Consider the following 23,038-nt stretch of genomic DNA (forward strand, 5'->3'; position numbering starts at 1 on the left):
CCCCCCTTAGCTATCCCAAAGAGAGCAGATCCGTTCCGATTTTGTCAATCATGTATCTGGGACTTGTGCTGATTTTTCCCATCAAGTTTCATCCCGATTCCTCTACTCTAAGTGTTTTCCAAGATTTTAGGTTCCCCCCTCCAACTCCCCCCAATGTCATCGGATCCGGTCGGGATTTAAAATAAGAGCTTTGGGACACAATATCATTCCAAACATCAAATTTCATTAAGATCCCATCACCCGCTCATAAGTTAAAAATACATCATTTTTTCTATTTTTTCCGAATTAACCGGCCCCCCACTCTCCCCCCCCCCAGATGGTCAAATCGGGAAAACGACTATTTCTAATTTAATCTGTTCCGGTCTGTAGTGCCTAAAGTGGCAAAACCAGGACCAACAGACCGACAGACAGAGCGACAGACCGACAGAATTTGCGATTGCTATATGTCACTTGGTTAATACCAAGTGCCATAAAAAAAAAAAAAAGAAAAAAAAATAACAAAATAAACACGCATCCGTGATCTTTCTTCTGGTAAAAAACGCGAAATTTCAAATTTTTGTACATAGGAACTTGAAAATTCTACAGTAAGGTTCTTTGATATGCTGAATCTGATGGAGTGACTTACTGATGGTGTGATGCCTTGACCTTTAGCCTTTAAAGTTTCGGTTACTATTGAGCCAAATCCCTTCTTACTTGCAGTTTTTTTTTATCACGAACTGTTTGATAGCCGTAGAAAGTGAGATCCAACCACATTTTTCTTACAGCTTACTTTTTGATTTTCAGAAAGTCAAGCAAATATTTAAAACAAACTTTATGTAATTCTTTTGCAAAGCATTTAAACCGATTTTCCTTAGTATTTCCAAGCGCCCACGCTTCAGAACCATACCCTACCTTGTCAAGAATGAGGCTCCCTCAATTTCTAGATTTATCTTCCTATACTTTCAAATCTTTTTTCGTCAACGAAAAAACAACCAGCGCCCTGGTTATTCTCCTTTTTAATATCCACTTGTTCGCTTTACTTGTGGCGTAAAATCGCCTATTCACCTTCATTTTTTCTGTTCTAAGCGACACGAGAGTGGCTTCCCCCTCCTCATCACCTTGCTCTTCATGCTAAAGTTTTTTGTTCCTTAAAATAAAAAGGCTTCTTATTGTTCTAATTAAACGACCCTTGTATTTCATGAGTCGTTATTAAAGAATTGGGACAATATTGACCGTCTTTAGTTTCAATTTTGCTTCTTACTTTGAGTTGAAAAAAATTTTTCTTTATTCATTAAATTTCGAATCATTTTCAAATATTACCAGAAAATCCGGCTTCCCATCCATGGAAGTCCCCCCACGGAAAGATCCTATAGAAAATTAAATCTCGGAAAAATTTCCTCACGACAATTGCGCTTAACAGCTCCATACGTAAAATTGAGTTGACAAAGAGAGAGTAAGACAAAAAAAAAGAATTTCGGATAGGAATTCCGGCAAAATCCCCAAGTGTAAAATTTCCCCTGAAAATTTTACCCCCGGAATCCCCCCGAAAAATGTATAAACACTTCCCAATAAAAAAACACTATACGTTCAAAATAACCAAGTTTTATAACTTAAAGACCTATCCCTATGTTTGTTTTTTTTTGGGGGGGGGTCATGTTATCTCAAAAGGCATAGTTATTAGACCTTTAAACTATGCCGAACACAATAGCTATCTCAAAATTTTGGTCGGACGATTTTGGGGAAAAAGGGGGCACGGGAAGGGGGGTAGTTGCACTCCAATCTTTTTGGTAATTTAAAAAGGGCAGTAGAACTTATTATTCCCATTCGAATGAGCCCTTTCCCGATGTTCTAGGATCATTGTTTCGATATGATCGCCCCAGATAAAAAAAAATGAACAAGCATCCGTGATCTTTCTTCTGGCAAAAAAAAATATAAAATTCCACATTTTTGCAGATAGGGGCTTGAAACCTCTACATCATGGTTCTCTGATAGGCTTTCTTTACTTTCAAGGAGTATTTCCCCCTTTTTCGAAAATTAGGCAATTTTTCTCAGGTTCGTAGTCTTTAGTGAGTAACACTAAACTTAATGAATCTTATGTATTTGGAATCAGCAGAATTAGTTGATTCTTTTGCTATACTATTGATATCAAACTTGCGTTTTTTAGGGTTTCGGTACCAATATTTTTACTGATATTTACGAGTATGCGTTTTCTTTTAAGTGACCTGAAGTTATTAGCAAACACCATTGGTAAAGAAAAAAAATTTCGACTAATTTTTAATAAGTAAACAAGAAAGGCACAGTATTAACCATGTCAAACCCAAACAGTCGTAAAATAACACTCAATTTCGTAATGATGAAACTCGCAATAAATAATCACACAGACATCACTAATATACAGTTCCAAAGAAGATATCATATACTCAAAATGACCTCTGGAATAGTATTGCGCAATACATCCATTCAGAACGCATGTACAGTAGAATACGAAACAAGTCCAAATTAAATAAGCCTCGGTCACAGACCAGGATATGTACTACAATAATACTATTCATAAGAGGGAGGGGGATGAACATACACATTAAATCACAAATGTTTCTATCAAATTAGTGCTAATACATTTCCAAAGAAGGACAAGAAACCAAATTGTGTGATTAGAAACTTTCAGATTTAAACCGGGGTTTTGACGCAAACTGAATAAAAACATGTTGACAACAAAAAGTAATTCTAGGATTCGATCAAACCACATGCAGAATTAAACTGACATTCAAAAAATAGCAACTACCCATTGATCATTACACATTAACTTGGAATTATATAATTGTTGTTTTCTCAATTATATACCACCCATGTGTTATTTTTTTTTTGTTCGAGCAAAAAAGAAAACTGTGCCAAAATTCTCATAAAAATATAATAATATTCAGTCTATTTCTAATCTTTTGTGTGCAAACACTTTAAAAAAACGCTAATGAATATAAACTATCACAGATTCTATTCGGCAATCCTTAAGCCATGAAGGTTATAGCCAATAATTTTATCAAACAGTTCGTGGTAACGAACTAAAAAATGGAATTTTGATACCAATAGCTACATCAAAAGAATCGCATTTTAATGCTGATTTTAAATATATAAGTTTCATCAAGTTTAATCTTACCCATCAAAAGTTCCGAGCCAGAGAGAATTTGCCTTATTTTAGAAAATAGGGGGAAACAACCCTTAAAAGTCATAGAATCTTAACGAAAACCACACCATCAGATTCAGCGTATCAGAGAACCCAATTATAGATGTTTCAAGCTCCTATCTACAAAAATGTGGAATTTTGTGTTTTTTGCCAGAAGGCAGATCACGGATGCGTGTTTATTTGTTGTTTTTTTTTCCAGGGGTGATCGTATCGACCCTGTGGTCCTAGAATCTTGCGAGGGCTCATTCTAACGAAAATGAAAAGTTCTAATGCCCTTTTTAAGTGACCAAAAAAATTGGAGGGCACCTAGGCCCCCTCCCACGCTAATTATTTTTGCAAAGTCACCGGATCAAAATTCTGAGATAGCCATTTTATTCAGCGCAGTCAAAAAACCTTATAACTATGTCTTTGGGGACGACTTACTCCCCCACAGTCCCCTTGGGAGGGGCCAAAAGTTACAAACTTTGACCAGTGCTTACATATAGTAATGGTTATTTGGAAGTGTACAGATGTTTTCTGGGGGATTTTTAGGTGGGGGGGGGGGTTGAGAAGAGGGGGATACGTTGGGGGAACTTTACTTGGAGGAACTTTCATGGGGGAAGAAAATGAAGGGAGCGCATGATTTTCTAGCATTATTTTAAAAAAAAACAATGAAAAATAAATATGAAAAAGTTTTTTCAACTGAAAGTAAGGGAAAGCATTACAACTTAAAACGAACAGAAATTATTACGCATATGATGGGCTCACCTCCTCCTAATACCTCGCCCTTTACGCTAAAGTGTTTTTAGTAATTTCAACTATTTATTCTACGGCTTTTGTGATTCGGGGGTCATTCTTAATGAATTAGGATAAAATTTAAGCTTTAGTGTAAAGAGCGAGGTACTGACGAGGGGATGAACCGCTTCATATACGTAATAAAAACACGAGAATACAGAAGTTCGTTACGTAAGCTAATTTGTAAGTTACGTATATCTTTTACTAATAAAAACATTCGTGAAAAATTAAAAGTTCTAGTTGCCTTTTTAAGTAACCAAATGATCGGAGGGCAACTAGTCCTCCTACCCCGCTCCCTTTTTTCTCAAAATCATTCGGTCAAAACTATGAGAAAGCCAATTATCCACAAAAATAAATATGCAAATTTCGTTATAATTATTCATCTGCGGAGAGCCAAAATCAAAAACATGCATTGATTCAAAAACGTTCAGAAATTAAATAAAAAAAAAAAAGTTTTTTCAACTGAAAGTTTTTTCACTATTTTAAAAAGTAGAGTTAAGAGAAAGAGTCAAATTTTAGCGTAAAGAGCGGGGTGTTAATGAGGAAGCAGCCCCTTTCATATACGAAGTAATTTCTGTTCGTTTTAAGTTTTAATGTCGCTCCTTACTTTCAATTAAAAAAACTTGTTTTTTTTTATTTATTTTTCAGTACAATAGATTGAGGTTTGAAATTGAATGGTTTTATTTTCAAAATTAGTGTTTTTCAACCAGGAATGGTTTAAAAATTACTGTTGTTCTCAATGAAATTCAACTCTTAGTCTTATCCCAACGGAAAGAGGTTCATTGCCAATAACGTATCTGTTAATTAACAACAAATTTTCTAAAAACAATTTACATGTTAATTCTACAACAATCAAATAAAATCGGAAATATAGACGATAATATTTTGATCATCTTGAGCACCTAGACGGTATTATTATAGGATCTAATTTACATCACTGTTCATCGTGGGAGGGTCATTTATATAAGAAAATAACAGAAGTCCATGCTTCATAAGCATATCCACTATTGCTGCATTGATTCTAAGCTGCACTTTCAGCCAGATTCATTATTGTTTCTGAGTTGTCTTGATCAGACAGTATATTGACGATTGAATCTCTTTGAGGCCTGGAAGGACGCGCACTTCTTCGAATACTATTTCGAATAAACTGGCTGACTTCGTTTAATGTTATTTGGTTTTCACTAAGGGTATTTTGGCAACTTGATTGCGCACTTCGGCAAAACTGCTGTATACTTTCCGCATAGCTTGGTGGAGATGGCTGATTAGCTGTTTCAGCATCATTGCTGGCGTTTTCCAGAAGCGATGGACGAAGTCGACGAAAAGATTCCCGAAGAATTTTCGCCACCCTGTAAGTAAAATTATATTAAAATTAAACTTCAGCTAGCTAATCTCTATACCAAGGATGTTCAATCTTTTATTATAGTGGGCCGCAACGTCACTGGAAAAATTTAATGGACTGTAAAACCTATTAAATTTCAAGAAAAATGGATAGATAAAGAAACAATTAAAAGCAATTCATTTTATTTTTGAAAATGGGAACAAATAACAGATATATAGGAAAAATCTACTCGGAAATCGTTTTCACAAATGAGACGATTTCTCTGATTGTCAATCAAGTTTTCCAACATGTCGGAAAACAGTGAACACGACGACCGTCGTGATTAAGAGCTTTTCAAACACTAAGTTCGTCAATCACAAACACAGGTTTTGACTGTAAGATTGAGTGCGCTTTTGCGAAAACGTAAGAAGAGAGGCGAGCAGTCTCAGAGCTGTACACACCGAGTCATTACCAACTCTCGATTAACACTGACGCAACCGTGCCATACTAGAAAGTTGTACTGGTAGTGTATGGTGTACGAAGGCTGTTTAGGTGTGGCATAAAAATCCCTGTTCTAGATCGAGTCTTATTTAGTTTCATTTTATCCGTTTCAGATTTTTCTTTAATAATGTTTTAAAAGAAATATTACTTTTTTTGGAAACGAATGCTGTTTCCATCCAGTCACGACTTGACTCGGTACTAATCATTATGCCTCAAACACAAGGACTTAATTTTTTTTCCATGCCCAGCAGTCGTCTTTTTCCAAGTATGAAAAGGTTTATTTTCCATTAACAGTGAAAAAGGGCATTTGCTCTGTTTTTTTTTACATTCTTATCGGAGAAGGAGGAAAAAAAAGCCTCTTCTATACCACCGGAAGTACATTCAAGAATCAGGTTCATTTCTAAATAAGAATAAATGAAGTTAAGCAAACCTTCCATATTCAAATTCCTGCCTCCAAAGTAATACTGGCAAACCTATTCAGGACTTTTAAAGAAAATAATTTTGAAAGATGAGAAAAAACGCGACAAAGGGGGAAAGGAGGTTAGTGAAAACATGAAAACAAAAACCGTTAGACCCTCTTCCACCGTCTTCCGGGCAAAAATAAATAAAAAGACCACAAAAACCGACCACTAAAAAGAAGACCCTTTCCATGCAACGGTGAAAGGTTAACTCAATATAAAATCCGAGTTCATTTTATTTAATGCCTTTTGAACAGCTAATGGCTTAGTAGATCTGGTATTATATGACATTTTATGAGGCTCCAAAACATGACAATGTAAAAGAAAAAAAATCGGAATTATTAAGTTCGTTATAAATGGAGCTCAAATAAGTCTTTTCGGTATATGTTTCTTATTTTCGACTGCCTCTCTGAAAACTTGCAGGAGACCTTCAACAGATGTAATAATGGAGGTGAGTCTAAACAAAATGAAGTTGTGTGGGTTGTCGTACACATGTTGGGCCAAGGCGGATTCTCGAGCCTTTGGCGTAGCTTCATGGCTTTGTCAAGGAAATACTCCCAAAGTTTAACCCCACCTTGACTAAACATTCTCTGCGACGGAAAATGTCTGTGATGAGAATAGTTACAGAATCCATTACAGTAATTGAAAATATTGAGAAACTTCTTTCTCAAATAGGGAGGGTTGAACCTACATTATGACGTAAGTGTCAGGTGGCTACTGTGGAAACAAGGAGGCATCTGATAGAAGACTGTTCCAGCTAGGATTAAATACCGGGTTGAGATATTTTATTTTATTATTGTGAATCTGGAAGACATAGTGAAGAAAGGAGAAGTCCGGTAGTTATCAAGATATATGGTAATGGTAGAAACCAAATCCATCATAGCCCCCTCCTCCCAGCTAAAAATGGAGCACATTTTTCGGGGTATGGGAGCAATTGGTTTTGAATGCCTGAGCCTCGATAGTGGTCCATCCCCACCTTAACGGTAATAATAATGGCTTTGTCAATTGAAGATTTGCATTCCAAATAAGAATTTAAAAATCATAAACTGATATCAAAACTTTCAGAGGAAAACTTGATTGCGATTCGGCCCAACACGTGTACGGTAACCCACACCACTTCATTTCGTTTGAAAACACTCCATTATTGCATCTGTTAAAGGTCTCTTGCAAGTTTACAGAGAGGCAGTTGAAAATAAGAAATAGATACATATATATTAGCCCTTAAGAGATATCGAAGCGACTTATTTGAGCTCCATTTATTAAGAACTAATTAATTCAGATTTTTTTTTTCTTTACGTTGTCATATTTCGGAACATCATAAAATGTCAGATAATACCACACCTAGTAAGCAATTAATTAAAAAGACTTTTTCCACAAAATAAGTTTTTTCAAAGAAATGTAAAGAACTCCATTACACCAAAAAAGAGCAAAAATAGAATCAAATGTTCTACCAAGCGTAAACCTACCACAGATCAGTATCGGTAAATAATTAAATTACAATAATAATTAATTAAATTAAAATTACAATAATAAATCGAGTCAAACTTAAAACAAGCAGAAATTAACATGAGTAGGGCTCAAAACCCCTATGCCTTCCCAAGGCCAGGACATAATTTGCATTTTACTGAAAAAAATACAAATGAATGTGCATTGACAGTTTTATGTACATATGCTGATATTTATTCCATAAAATTTTAATAATATCTGATTTACGAAAATTATAAAAATCAAAAGATTTAAAATTTATTTTAAATATGGAAAAAATTTTTGGAAGGAGTTTTTAATTAGTTTCTGTCCGTTTTATATTGACATAGTCTTTTTCAGGGAAAAAGATAAATGATAGTTCGAATTTTTTCTGTTTTTCTTGAAGGATTTATAGTTTGACCTGCTATTTGTATGCTGGAGAAACTTTTTCCAATAATTTTGAACGACATACAACCTTTTAAAAATCTGAATACAAATAGCAGCGTTTAATCTATTTTTATACCTCTTCTAGTTCACCTGAAAAATAAAATTTAATATATTTATATAAAATTCTATCTATGCTCTTTGACAGCTTGGATATGTTTATACTCTTTTGATTTAGTTAAATTTCAAGAGCAGAAGTAGTAATAGAAGCAGCCCCAAAAGTTTGAACATAATGCCCTCAATTATCCAGGGGATATGGCTAAGATGTCTTATTGACAACCAGAATACACACAGGGCGTTTTGATTTAACCTTAGGGCAACAGTTAGGTTTTAAACATAATGGGCAAATTGAATACATGTGGGGGGTTGACCTTCGCAAAGGACCTAGAGGTACAGTTACAAGGCCATTCAGCTATTCAGAACAAAATTACTAGCTTAAAATTTTGATTGGAAGTGTTTGGAAAATTATGAGCTAAAGAGGAGGGCTGAATGCACTTCAATCAGTTTTTACTCTTAAAATGGGTACCAGAACTTTGAATTTCCAATCAAATTAGCTCCTTCAGAAATACCATCGATATTACTAGCTATGATAGAGCAGCGCTGCCTATGATTTTGCTTATATGCTCTTTTAATACTTGCATGCGTATAGCTTTTCGTTCGACTGAAGCTCCCCCTAAACGTTTCAACTAAATGCACTTAGTGTTAATAGTTACGGTCACCGTATAAGTACTGTTAAGTATACACATAGTGTCTTCTGGCTAGTTCAAAATTAGTCAGAACTTACCCTGAAAGGTCTAACTTAATAATTTAAGCCGTTATTGTGACATTTATTTTGTCACCCTTTTGACAATCTACATGATCAAAGTTCGTTTTGATTTAGTAAAATATCCACCTAAGTATTTTCTTAAAAGCTTCCCCTTAATACCCTTAGCTTGTGTAGTAGCAGTAGTAGCATTAGTAGCAGTGTGCACATAGCACCTTTGTTTTTTTTTTTACGACATCCCCTTCAACACAAGATGAAATTTTCAACTTAATTCCATCAATCGTTCCTAAAGCACTGCTGATACGCCCTCTTGGCAACCTATGTGGGCATAGCGTGTTTCGATTATTTCAACACAGTTTCAATATTGCCCAAAATTTTCGCCTTAATACCCTTAGGTTTATTAGCGGTAGCAGTATCACCAGTAGTTATAGTAATAGCAGTAGGAGTAGAGTTAATAGTAGTAGTCTTAGCTTTAGCAGTAGCAGTAGTAGTAGTAGCAGTAATAATAATAAGTAGTAGTATTAGTTGTAGGAGTAGTAGTATTATGATACAAATATTGTCTTTTGGTTAGTGCAACATCCCCCACAACAAGCCTTAAAAGTTTTAATTTCGCACACGAAACTGTTCTTAAGAAATTTATATGCCACGTTGACAACCTGCAAACGGATGGCAGGTTGTCATCCGTGCAACAGAAATTTTTGAAAAATATTCTCTGAAAGAATAATCTTCATACACTTAGATATAGTTATAAAAGTAGTCAGAGCAGTAAAATTATTACTCAGCTTAATATAAGTAGCCATTGCTATGACATTGCTGATATGCACTTTGATAACTTGTATATTCATATACTTCTTGAAATTTTCATCTGAATGCCTTTTTGGTCAACTGATTCCCTTATTATTGAAAATTCCAAATTAATATACTCAGTCATTCTTGAGTTATACCCTTTTGACAGCCCATATACACATAACATGTTTTAATCTAGTTCAACACTCCCCTCGACATTCCCTGAAAGACTCATCTTAATGCGTTTCGTACTTTGGGAAAGTAGAAGTCAAACAGGCATACCTTTTCTCAATAACGTATACTATATGCAAGCAATGAACAAATTAACTAGCTTACAGCCCTTTCCCTGGGGCCTCAGAGAGAGGGGGGGGGGTTGACATTCCCAAATGCATAATTACTGAACCTTTCAACAATGCTAAAAAATTGATGGCTCAAAACTTTGTTTGGAGGTATGTTTTGGGAAATGATGGGCGTGAGCGGTGCTCTCACATCACTTTGACTTTTAAAAAGGCCACTATAACTTCCAATTTAGAAACAAATGAGACCCATTTGAATTTTATTCAACTGCTCATTCCGGAAAAACCTTATATGCCCTCAGGGCATAACTTAAACCCCTTGCCCCCTGGCTCTGGGGGGTTGTGTCAACCCTGGAGACATTTTCATATGTTCTTTGGTCTATTTTAAACAAGATGGTCATCACACAATTTCAATCAGATGTGTTTGGTGAAAACCAGGGTAGTTTGGGGGGATTGGTTCACCTGGATCACTTTGACTCTTAAAAATGGCACTAAAACTTCTTATTACCGATCCAATGAGTCCCCTCCACAGCATTTACGACCACTCTTTCTATAAAAATCTTATATACCCACAGGGTATAACTTACAACCCTTACCCTGAGAGTTGTGGGAGGGGGTCTTCCTCACACACATAATTTTCAGACCCTTAAACTAGGATGAACAAAATCGCTATCCCCAAGTTTTAATTTGAAGTGTTCGCGGGAATGATGGGTGTGGGGGAGGGGGGCTGGTTGCTCTGAAAGTACTTTTGACTCTTAAAAAGGGCACTATAGCCCCATCTGAAGTTTACAGACCACTCATTCCATAAAAACCTTATATGCCTCCAGGGCATAACTTACAAGCCTATCCCCAGGGGTGGGGGGTTCTGTCAACCCTATAGGCATTGTTATATGTTATTTGGACTATTTTGAACAAAGTTGTTATCTCACAATTTCAATCAGATTCATTTGGTGAAAAGAGGGCTTTTTGGGGGGAGGGGCTAGTTACCTTCCATCACTTTTGACTCTTAAAAGGAATCTAGAACTTTCAATTTTCAACCAAATTAGCCTCTTCTGAAGTTAAACAACCATTTCTTCCATAAAGACCTTAAATTCCCCCGGGGCATAACTTACAATCTTTGGACTAGGCTCTGATAGTTTATATCAACCCCAAAAGCTTCGTTATATAATAGTTGGACTATTTTGAATAAAATGACTCTCTTAAAATTTCTATTCGATACATTTATGGAAAACACGACGTGTGTGGGGGGAAGGAGGGGTAGCTGTCCTCTGACCGCTTATACTCTTAAAAGGGGCTCTAGAAATTCTAACTACCAATCCAATGAGTCTCCTCCAAAGTATATACGACCATGTTTTGTATAAAATCCTTTTACTTCGTAACCCATCTTTTGTATAAAAACCTTATAAAAACCCCCAGGGCATAACTTACAACCCTTGCCCTGATAGTTGTTTTCCACAAAGATATAATTTCCAGACCCTTCAACTACGATGAACAAAATTGCTGTCTTCAAATTTTGATTGGATATTTTTGTGAGAAATTTTGGGCGTGGGAGGAGGGCTGGCTGCTCTCACATCACTTTTTCCTCTTAAAAAGGGCACTATAACTTCCAATTTCAAAACAAATAAGCCACATCTGAAGTTTATGCGACCAACCATTCGATAAAACCTTAGATACCCATAGGGCTTCACTTACAAACCTGTCTCTAGGGCACTGGGGAGTTGTGTCAACCCTAGAGGTATTGTTATGTGTTCTTTGGACTATTTTGAACAAAATAGCTATCTCACAATTTCATTTGGTGAGAAAGAGGGTTACTCGGGGGAGGGGGGATATTTAGTCGCCCTCCATCAGTTTGGCTCTTAAAAGGGAACTAGAACTTCCAGTTGTCAACCAAATCAGACTCTTCTAGTGTTTACACAGCCATCCCTACCATAAAGACCTTTAGTACCCTGGGGACATAACTTAAAACCCTTGCCCCCAGGCTCTTGGGATTTCCTTCAATCGTAAAAAATTTGTATATAATATTTGGGCTATTTTAAATAAAACGACCAACTCAAAATTTCTCACAGATGCATTTTGGGAAAATACTAGGTACGATTAAAAGGGCATTAGAACTTCTGATTACCGATCCAATGAGCCCCCTCCAAAGTTTATACGTCAAACCATTCTATAAGAACCCTATGTTCCCAGGGCATAATTTACAACACTTGCCCTGAGGGCTGTGGGGGTGGGGTATCATTCTCAAAGAAATAATTTCCCGACTTTTTAACTACGTTGAACAAAGTAGCTATCACAAAATGTTGATTGGATGTGTTTAGGGAAATGATGGGCGTGGGAGGGGGAGTGTTTGTTGCCCCCCAATCACTTTTGACTATTAAAAAGGGCACTAGCCCTTTCAATTTTCAATTGAATGATCCCTTTTTGAAGTTTCTACCGAACAAATTCTTCGAGTGCCCTCCGTAACTACTCCGAAGTGCCCTAACCTAAAATGATTAGTTGTTGAAAAGGCACTTGAAAAAAACAATTCAGATTTTATCCATTTTTAAGCTAGTTTAATAAATAATAACACTTCATCTGAAACTCAAACTACTTACCTAGCTCCTGTTGCTGTATTATATGTGGGAGGTGGAGTGTACTTTGGCGGTGGCTCTGTATAGACTGGAGTCGGCGAAGGAGACCTTGAAGGAGCTCTACTTCTTTCACGTCTTCTCTGTCTTCTTGTTCTTCTGTTTCTGCTACTTTCGCGTCGCCTTCTCATTTCTGGGCGATATAGATTCTGGACTAGCTGGAAAATTCACTTCAAAATTAAAAGGAAAAACAAAGTAAATCACAGTACTATATATATTGTCTTGAGCTCATTCAGTCTATATGAGCTGCGGGTAAAATTGTGACAACGTTTCTTACTAATCCTTGGTGGCTATATCTCTCTCATTTTCAGTTTCTACCCTTTATTTTCTACACACAGGGCTTAAGGACTCACTACAGAAATTAAGGGACACAATAAGTCATTTTTGAAATTGAAAATCATAAGAAACATTCTTTAATTCTAGCAAAAAAAAATAATGGGAAGGTTTTTTTGGCTAAAACAAAATGTAAGTTATTCCAAAGAGAGAGAAAAAGAAAATATCAGACTTCCAACAACAACATTCAATCTGTTTTAAGATTGAATTTAATACTTTCATCATGAACGGCAATACGTTGATATAATCTTTTTATTAAATAGAAAAAATTAAAAGCTGCCGAGATTGGTTCGAATGAGATTGAAAAATAACAACCTCTCTTTATGACTTTCTTGGATGACAGCAAAAGTAAAAAATTTGAAGCAGGTTCGAATGAAGGAGTGATTAAAGCTGCGATGCGTTACAGATAGTGTTAGTAGTCTAATGAATACATGAATAGTGATGTGTGAATAGTGGTGTGAATACTAAATAGTGACTGTTTTATAATAATAAAACAGCTTATCAAAGATATATATCCCAACATAACAAATGTGGAATGCTAATTTACCATGATTAGGGATGGTTTAGTTTTCTTTCATGGAATACCCGGGAAACATTCGAGAAAAATTTATTATTATCGGTGATTGTTTGTTGGGATTGGGAATCTTAATTCAAAAATTTCTTTCGGATTTGATCGATTAAACATTCTTCCCTGAGATCTATTTTCCTACATTTTGGTAGGTTTTAGTGTTATATATCTGTTACGAGTATGCATGTTCCTCCGGGACTCCTATTTAACGTCAAAAGTAAAAAATGAGATGTGCTACCCCCAATACATTTGAGGGGGCTGCGCCAGAACCATTTTTTTCACGCTGAAGATGGACTTCCGTTTCAATGAAATGAAAACAATACATAGTTTCAAGCCTGCTTTTTTTATCACAATGCTTCAAAAATGAATTTACTTGAATTCAACTTTGAGTTTAATAGTCGGGTAAACGGCAAAGTTTCCAGTTTCAATTTTTTACCGCAAAAGACAAAGGCAACATCTACAATAACCTTTTCATAATATTTTGTGCGTTCTAATGAGCTTACAGCAAAATCCTACCAATTTTAGCGTTAAGAGTGGGGAAAAGGGAAAGGAGAGTGGCATGCCTATTATATTCATTGTGCTTTTGTTCCTTTTAACTTTTGATATCAGTCTTCACTTTCAAGTCATGTGAAAGTAAATCAGACGGAAATCGTCACTTCACTACACAAAATAGTAACAAATAGCAATTTATTCGGGAACTTTTTTTGTCACTTAAAGAGGGTACTAGCATTCAGATATTTGATTAGAACAAGTTGTCTGTCATTTTCTAAAACGATTGATTACGTACAGCATCTCTGAAAGAATCTACGCCAGAGAAAAATGTTCAGGATCTTTTTGAAACGAATGGCACTTTCAGAAATGGTAAAAAGTAAAATTTGCTAAGGGAACTTTCCAAATACAGCATTTAATCTAGTTATGTTTCAAGCATGCTAGCGACAGCGAGAGTATGATGGGATTATAAACCATTAGTTACAGCTTGTAGAAAGTGTAACAACCTACCTAGGGATGTTTCGAAATGCCAACCGTACAATAGGCTCTAGACATATGTGGAAGATTCCTTACAATTAGGGTAACTTTGAGAATTAAGTTTCTGTTTTGATAAGATTGTCTAGGTTCTTGGAAGTGTTCTTTCTTCTTCCGTCTGCTCTCTACATTTTCTTCTTTATTTTAACATTGCTGTAGGTTGTTTAATCTCACAAGAAAATATATATATATTTTCTCACAAGAAAATATATATATATATATACATATATATATATATATATATATATATATATATATATATATATATATATATATATATATATATATATATATATATATATATATATATATATATATATATATATATATATATATATATATATATATATGTATATACATTCCGATAATGAAGTGCCGAACTTCATTATCATTTGTGTGCCGTCTCGTGTTCCAGGCAATTCCATGAAGGAATCGAAAAATCAAACCTAAAAATCAGCTTTTGGAACTTTCCGTTCGCCCCCTTAATAGTTTGTCAACTATGTATTGGAAAACAGAAGATTCAAATAAGCCCAGTACTCAAATAATAATTTTATATTATTGTATATATTTGCAAATTTATTTTCTGTGGACTAAATACGACATATTAGAAAAACGTTCAGGCAATCAATTGGTGATTTTGACAAAAAGTTATGTTTTTACTTTTTAATACAAATTTCGAATGTCTATAATAGAAGAACTTTGGCCCACATTTACAACCGAAGGAAATCGTTCAATCTTGAAATTTGATTCAATTTAAAGCCTACTGAAATCGTTATCCGTCTGTTTTTTCGTCATTCTTTTTTTCTTCTTCTCTCGGTAAAAAAAAAAAAAAAAAAAAAAAAAAAATCAAATCAAAGAGTTCGTGGTAACGAACTGTAGTAAGGAGCGACCCGGCTCAATCGTAACCAAAACTCTAAAAAACGGGATTTTGATACCAATAGTTACATCAAAAGAACCGCATTTTAATACTGATTTTAAATATATACATTGCATCAAGTTTAGTCTTACCCCTAAAAGCCATAGAATCTTAACGAAAATCACACCATCAGAATCAGCGTATTAGAGAACCCTACTGTAAAAGTTCCAAGATCCAATCTACAAAAATGTGGAATTTGGTATTTTTTGCCAAAAGACAAATCACGGATGCGTGTTTATTTGTTTGTTCGTTTTTTTTTATTTTTTTATTTTTTCTTTTTCCCAGAGGTGATCGTATCGACCCAGTGGTCCTAGAATTTTGCAAGAGGGCTCATTCGAACGGAAATGAAAAGTTTAGTGCCCTTTTTAAGTGACCGAAAAACTGGAGGGCACCTAGGCCCCCTCCCACGCCCATTTTTTTTCCAAAGTCGTCGGATCAACATTCTGAGATAGCCATTTTATTCAGCATTGATTGAAAAACCTTATAATTATGACTTTGAGGACGACTTACTCCCCCACAGTCCCCGTGGTAGGGGCTGCAAGTTACAAACTTTGACCAGTGTTTGCATATAGTAATGGTTATTGGGAAGTGTACAGACGATTTCAGGGGGATTTATTGGTTAGGAGGAAGGGTTGGGAAGAGGGGTTATGTGGGGGAAACTTTCCATGGAGGAATTTGTCATGGGGGAAGAAGATTTCTATGAAGGGGGCGCAGCATTTTCTAGCATTATTTAAAAAACAATGACAAATTAAATATGAAAAAGTTTTTTCAACTGAAAGTAAGAAGTAGCATTAAAACTTAAAACGAACAGAAAATATTACGCATATAAGGGGTTCACCTCCTCCTAATACCTCATTCTTTATGCTAAAGTATTTTTAGTACTTTCAACTATTTATTCTACGGCCTTTGTGATTCAAGAAAAAAAATTCAAGCCTTAGTGTAAAGAGCGAGGTATTGACGAGTGGGTGAACCCTCTTATATACGTAATAAAAACATACGAATATAGAAGTTTGTTACGTAAGCTAATTCGTAAGTTACGTAGGCTATATCTTTTACTAATGAAAACGTTCGTAAGAAATTAAAGGTTCTAGTTGCCTTTTTAAGTACCCAAAAAATTAGACGGCAACTAGGACTCCTCCCTCGCTCATTTTTTTCTCAAAATCATTCGGTAAAAACTATGGGAAAGCCATTTAGCCAAATAAATAAATATGCAAATTTTGCTTTAATTATTCATCTGCGGAGAGCCGGAATCAAAACATGGATTAACTAAAAAAGTTCAGAAATTAAATAAAAATACAAGTTTTTTTTAACCGAAAGTAAGGAGCGACGTTAAAACTCAAAACGAGCAGAAATTACCCAGTATACAAAAGGGATTGTTCCCTTTTCAACGCCCTGCTCTTTACGCTAAAGTTTTTACTGTTTTAAAAGTAGAGTTGAGAGAAAGAGTCAAATTTAGCGTAAACAGCGAGGGTTAAGGAGGGAACAACCCCTTTCGTATACGGGGCAATTTCTGCTAGTTTTAATTTTTAATGTCGCTCCTTACTTTCAGTTAAAAAAACTTGTTTTTTTATTTAATCTATTAAAAGTACGACGTTATTGAAAACTATTTCTGATTCCAAAAGAAAAATTGCTCATTTCAAAATATATACGTAGGTCCGACAATTTTCGTCTTAGCTTTGTCGTTAACAACAAGAATATTTTGACAAATTATTTCGAGCTGCTTGAAAGAAAGACATTGGATGCAAAGCAGAAAATCTATCTCTTTTTCTCGCATCATACTTATGGCCAGCGCAATAGCACTGCCTAAATAAAGAGCGATGTGGGCAAAATGTATCATTTTTTTTTTTTTCCTGGTTTGTCTTAGACCAGGGCACTTCGTATCGAAGGAGTTGTCGCAGAAACTTTGAAAATGGTTCATTCCATTGAACATTGCTAGTACCCTTTTTAATAGTCGAAAGTGATTGGAGGGAAACTAACCCCCCTCCCACGCCCACCATTTCTCCACACCCATCCAATCAAATTTTGGGATAGCGATTTTGTTTAGCGTAGTTAAAAGGACCGGAAAATATGTCTTTGAGAATGACAGCCCCCCTCTCCACAGCCCCCGGGACAAGAGTTGTAAGCAATGCCCCGGAGGCATATAAGGTTTTTTATAGATTGGGTGGTCGTATAAACTTTTGAAGGGGCTTATCTTTTTGACAATCATAAGTTCTAGTACCCTTTTTAATATTCAAAGTGATCGAAGGGCGGATACCCCCCCACGCACACACACCTCGTATTCTCCCAAAATGCATCTGATAGAAATTTTTAGATGACTGTTGTCGTAGAGACTTCAAAATAAGCCCATTCAACTGGAAATTGAAAGGGCTAGAGCCCCTTTTAATAGTCAGAAGTCATTGGAGGGCAAAGAGACCCCCCCCACCCATCAATCTTCAAAACAAATCTAATCAAATTTTGAGATAGCTATTTTGTTCAGCGTAGTTGAAAGGTCTGGAAATAATGTCAACCCACCCAAAAGCCCTCAAAAAGATCTAGTTGAAAGGTCTAAATGACACCCCTCCCTCCCCAAAGCCCTCAGGGCAAAGGTTGTAAGTTATGCCCAAAGGGTATATAAGGATATATGGAAAGGGTAGTAGTATAAAATCCGGAGTTGGCTCATTGGATTGGAGATCAGATATTCTAGTGCTCTTTTTAAGAGTAAAAGCAATGAAGGGCCTTCCAACCACTCCCCCGTCACCCCCATTCTCAAATGCATCCGATAGAACTTTTGCGATAGTTACTTGTTCAAAAATAGTCCAAAGATCATACAACAAGGCCTTTGGGCTTGACAGAATCCTCTAGAGTCCTTTTAAGAGACAGACATGATGTAAAGCCACTAGCCCCCCCCCCCCCCCTCACTGACTTCCCCCTTTTCCGAGACGCATTCAATTGAAATTGTGAAATAGCTATTTTGTTACCAATAGTCTAAAAATTATATAACGATGTCTGTAGGGTGGACACAATCCCCCAGAGCCCATGGGCAAGGGTTGTAAGCTATGCTCCGGGGCATATGAAGTTTTCATGGAACGGGTATCGTATCTGCTTTGAATCGGATGGAGCTCATTTGATTGGAAGTCGGGAGTTTCTTTGCCCTTTTTAAGGTTCAAAGATGGATGGGGGGAAATTATCCCCCTTAAGCCTATCTCTTTCCAAAACACATCCGATAAAAATCTTAAGAGAGCTATTTTATTAAACATTGTTGAAAGGTCCAATAACTATATCTTTGGGGATGTCAACATCCCCAAGTTCACAAGACAAGGGATGTAAGCTAGGGAATTCTTTGATTGTTTACATATGGTATTTGTTATTGATTAAATAAAAAAACAAGTTTTTTTTAGCTGAAAGTAAGGAGCGACATTAAAACTTAAAACGAACAGAAATTACTTCGTATATGAAAGGGGCTGCTTCCTCATCAACGCCCCGCTCTTTACGTTAAAGTTTGACTCTTTCTCTCAACTCTGCTTTTTAAAACAGTAAAAAACTATAGCTTAAAGAGCGGGGCGTTGATGAGGAAGCAGCCCCTTTAATATACGAAGTAAATTCTGTTCGTTTTAAGTTTTAATGTCGCTCCTTACTTTCAGCTAAAAAAAACTTGTTTTTTATTTAATTTCTGAACGTTTTTGAATCAATGCATGTTTTGATTTTGGCTCTCCGCAGAGGAATAATTAACACGAAATTTGCAAGTTTTTTTTTTTTTGGCTAAGTGGCTTTCTCATAGTTTTGATCGAATGATTTTGAGAAAAAAAGAGCGGCGGAGGAAGCCTAGTTGCCCTGCGATTTTTTGGTTACTTAAAAAGGCAACTACAACTTTTAATTTCAACGTATGTTTTTATTAGTAAAAGATAAACGTAACTTATAAATTAGCTTACGTAACGCACTTTTGTAATCTCATGTTTTTATTACATATATGAGGGGTTCACCCCTCGTCAGTACTTCGCTCTTTACACTAAAGATTAAATTTTGTCCCAATTCATTAAGAATGACCCCTGAATCACAAAAGCCGTAGAATAAACAGTTGAAGTCACTAAAAATAATTTAGCGTAAAGAGCGGGGTATTAGGAGGAGGTGAGCCCCTCATATGCGTAATAATTTCTGTTCGCTTTAAGCTTTAATGCTGCTCCTTACTTCCAGTTGAGAAAACTTTACATATTTATTTTTTCATTGTTTTTTTTTTAAATAATGCTAGAAAATCCTGCGCTCCCTTCATGGAAATTTTCTTCCCCCATGACAAATTCCTCGATGGAAAGTTCCCCCAACATATCCCCCTCTTGTCAACCCCCTCCCCCAACCAAAAATCCCCCTGAAAACGTCTGTACACTTCCCAATAACCATTACTATATGCAACCACTGGTCAAAGTTTGTAACTTGTAGCCCCTCCCACGGGGACTGGGGGGTAGGAAGTCGTCCCCAAAGACAAAGTTATAGGGTTTTTTGACTACGCTGAATAAAATTTTGATCCGTTGACTTTGGGAAAATAATTAGCGTGGGAGGAGGCCTAGGTGCCCTCCAATTTGTTTGGTTACTTACGTTAGAATGAGCCCTCTCGCAAGATTCTATGACCACTGGGTCGATACGATCACCCCTGGGAAAAAAAAAACAAAAAAAAAAAACAAAAAAAAAACAAACAAACAAACAAACAAATAAACACGCATCCGTGATCTGCCAAAAAATCCGTGATTCTGGCAAAAAATACAAAATTCTACATTTTCGTAGATAGGAGCTTGAAACTTCTACAATAGGGTTCTCTGATACGCTGAATCTGGTGGTGTGATTTTCGTTATGATCGTATGACTTTTAGGGGGTGTTTCCCCCTATTTTCTAAAATAAGGCAAATTTGTTCAGGCTCGTAACTTTTGATGGGTAAGACTAAACTTGATAAAACTTATATATTTAAAATCGGCATTAAAATGCGATTCTTTTGATGTAGCTATTGGTATCAAAACTCCTTTTTTTAGAGTTTTGGTTTCTATCGAGCTGGGTCGCTCCTTACTACAGTTCGTTACCACGAACTGTTTGAAACAGGTTTGCATGTTTGAACTTCAATTTCCAAAAATACGAAGGACATCCAGGTGAGCCTTTCAGAGAATGTTGAGAGGATTGTTTGAACTAAATCAAAATATATTATGTGTATACGGATTGTCAAAATGGTGTAACACAGGAATAACTGAGCATATTAAATTGGAAAACTCAGGAAAAGATCAGGGAAATGATGAAAAGGGCAACATTTGCATGCTACCAATACTACTACAACTACCACCACTACTACTACCACACTACTTCATTTACAGTATTGAAGGAAAATTTGAACAAAATCAAAAGACGCTATGAACCCTTGGTCGGCTGTATAATACATTTTTTGTACCGCATGTGTTGTTTTTGACACCTTTTTGGAAATTTTTCTCTGCGTTTGATAAAACGCAAATTCGATAGCTGTTCTTTAGGTTCTGCAAGTATTATCTTAGTATCTTCATTTGGACTCGTAATAGTTACATTTCACAACAGTATGGTGTTTTTGAGATTTGTCAAAAAATGGACGAACTGCAAGTAGATTTGCTGACCACTGCAATAGAATTATCGATTTTTTCCATTGACTTGCCTTCTTTCAAGTGCTTAGCGTTACTAGTTGTGTAATCTTATAATGCTTGACCCATGTACTAAAGCATGAAGAAGACAAAGGAAAAAGGGCTGATTCAATAATATTTATGAAATGTGCAGAAGAGAGCGGGAGTGAGTGGGAACAGCCGTATAGGTACCGAGCGGCCTATAGGCCTTAAACTGCTGGAGACAGGCAGCTCAAGTACCCGCACTTCCCACAACACATCATTAGAATTAAGCGATTTCATAAGGAGAACTGATTGTTAGCTGATCGGAGGATATTTTATTTGTATCTTAAGATATTTTTGTAGACTTAATGAGGTGAATGGACTAATTAGGTAGTCCATATACCCTTACACAAAATTTCGGAACTGGAACTGGATGCTGAAAAGTGTTTGAAAGTTAAAGTTGTCAAGAATTGTGCGTGTTTTTTTATCTGCGCCGCTTTCGTTTTTCTTTTCATTTTTTTATGCTCCTCTGTAGTGCACCTTTGTTGCGTACAGGGGGTAACAATAAATTGTTATTATTATTGTCAAAAAGCGTATCTCAAGAACCAATTTGGGTATTAAGTTGGAACTTCTAGAAGATGATTCAAGGGGAAGATCATCTCGCCAAAAGGCAACATGGGCACATTACTACTAATTCTACTCCTACTGCTCCATTTATTTCTACTACTACTACCACTAGTTCTATTGCAACTAATTGCAAGGTTAAGAGCATTTGGATGGAAATTTCAAGAAGTATATGAACATAGGGGTTGTCAAAAAGACATATCAGCAATTTCATAGCAATGGCTAACTGTATTAAGTTAAAACTTCCGGGACTTGATGAGACGGATGTTCTACTGATCAAATTGCAATATGTTAATATTACTGATATTAGTAGTAGCAGTTGTACCGCCATTTAATGCTACCACTAGTAATATCAATACTGTTGCGACCACTATTACAACTATACCTAAGGGCATGAAGGTAAAATTATCAAGGAATTTTGAGGGGGGAAGGAGATCTGAATCACCATACGCCGTCTGTTTGCAGGTTGTCAAAAGGGTTTAACAGCAATATCTTATGAATATTTTGATGTGTGAAGTTGAAACTAGCGGGGCTTGTTGTGAGGAATATTGAACTAACCAAAAGAAAATACTTGCATCTCAATTCTACTGCATTTCCTCATACTACTACTACAGTTACTTTTATTTCTACTTCTATTACTACTATTGCTACTAAAGCTTAGGCTACAACTATTGATTCTAAAGCTAATTAAATAAAAAAAAACAAGTTTTTTGAAATGAAAGTAAGGAGCGACATTAAACTTAAAACGAACAGAAATTACTCCGTATATGAAAGGGGCTTTTCCTCCTCGACAACCCGCTCCTTACGCTAAAGTTTTTTATTGTTTTAAAAAGTAGAGTTGCAGGAAAGAATCAAACTTTAGCGCAAGGAGCGGGTTGTCGAGGAGGAAAAGCCCCTTTCATATACGGAGTAATTTCTGTTCGTTTTAAGTTTTAATGTCGCTCCTTACTTTCATTTCAAAAAACTTGTTTTTTTTTATTTAATTTGTGAAAGTTTTTGAAGTAATGCATGTCTGATTTTGGCTCTCCGTACATAAATTATTAAAATGAAATTTGCATATTAATTCTTTTTTTTGCTAAATGGCTTTCTCTTAGTTTTGATCAGACGATTTTGAGAAATAAGGGGTGTGGAAGGAGGCCTAGTTGCCCTCCAATTTTTTGGTTACTTAAAAAGGCAACTAGATCTTTCAATTTTTAACGAACGTTTTTATTAGTAAACAAAATACGCAACTTAAGAATTAACTTACGTAACAAACTTTTATATTCTTATATTTTTGACTATATATATGAGAGGGTTGATCCCCTCGTTAATACCTTGCTCTTCACACACTAAATCTTGTTTTGTCCCAATTCTTTAAGAATGACCCCTGAATCAGAAAGGCCGTAGAATTAATAGTTGAAATTACTT

The 23,038-nt window shown here is 35.8% G+C and overlaps 1 protein-coding gene across 1 annotated transcript in view; it reads right to left on the reverse strand.

Annotated features, from left to right (window-relative positions):
- Positions 1–2,242: 2,242 nt before the first annotated feature.
- The window catches only part of LOC136039342 (sodium-dependent transporter bedraggled-like), a 129,232-nt gene continuing 108,436 nt past the window's right edge, over positions 2,243–23,038 (reverse strand). Inside the window, exons 17-18 of the mRNA XM_065722977.1 lie at positions 12,553–12,743; positions 2,243–5,277 (exon numbers count right to left, since the gene is read on the reverse strand). Coding sequence (XP_065579049.1) covers positions 4,953–5,277; positions 12,553–12,743 — 516 coding nt within the window. The 3' untranslated portion in view covers positions 2,243–4,952. The remainder of the gene's footprint in view (positions 5,278–12,552; positions 12,744–23,038) is intronic.

The sequence above is a fragment of the Artemia franciscana genome, chromosome 2 (genome assembly GCF_032884065.1).
Source record: "Artemia franciscana chromosome 2, ASM3288406v1, whole genome shotgun sequence".
Taxonomy (NCBI): domain Eukaryota; kingdom Metazoa; phylum Arthropoda; class Branchiopoda; order Anostraca; family Artemiidae; genus Artemia; species Artemia franciscana.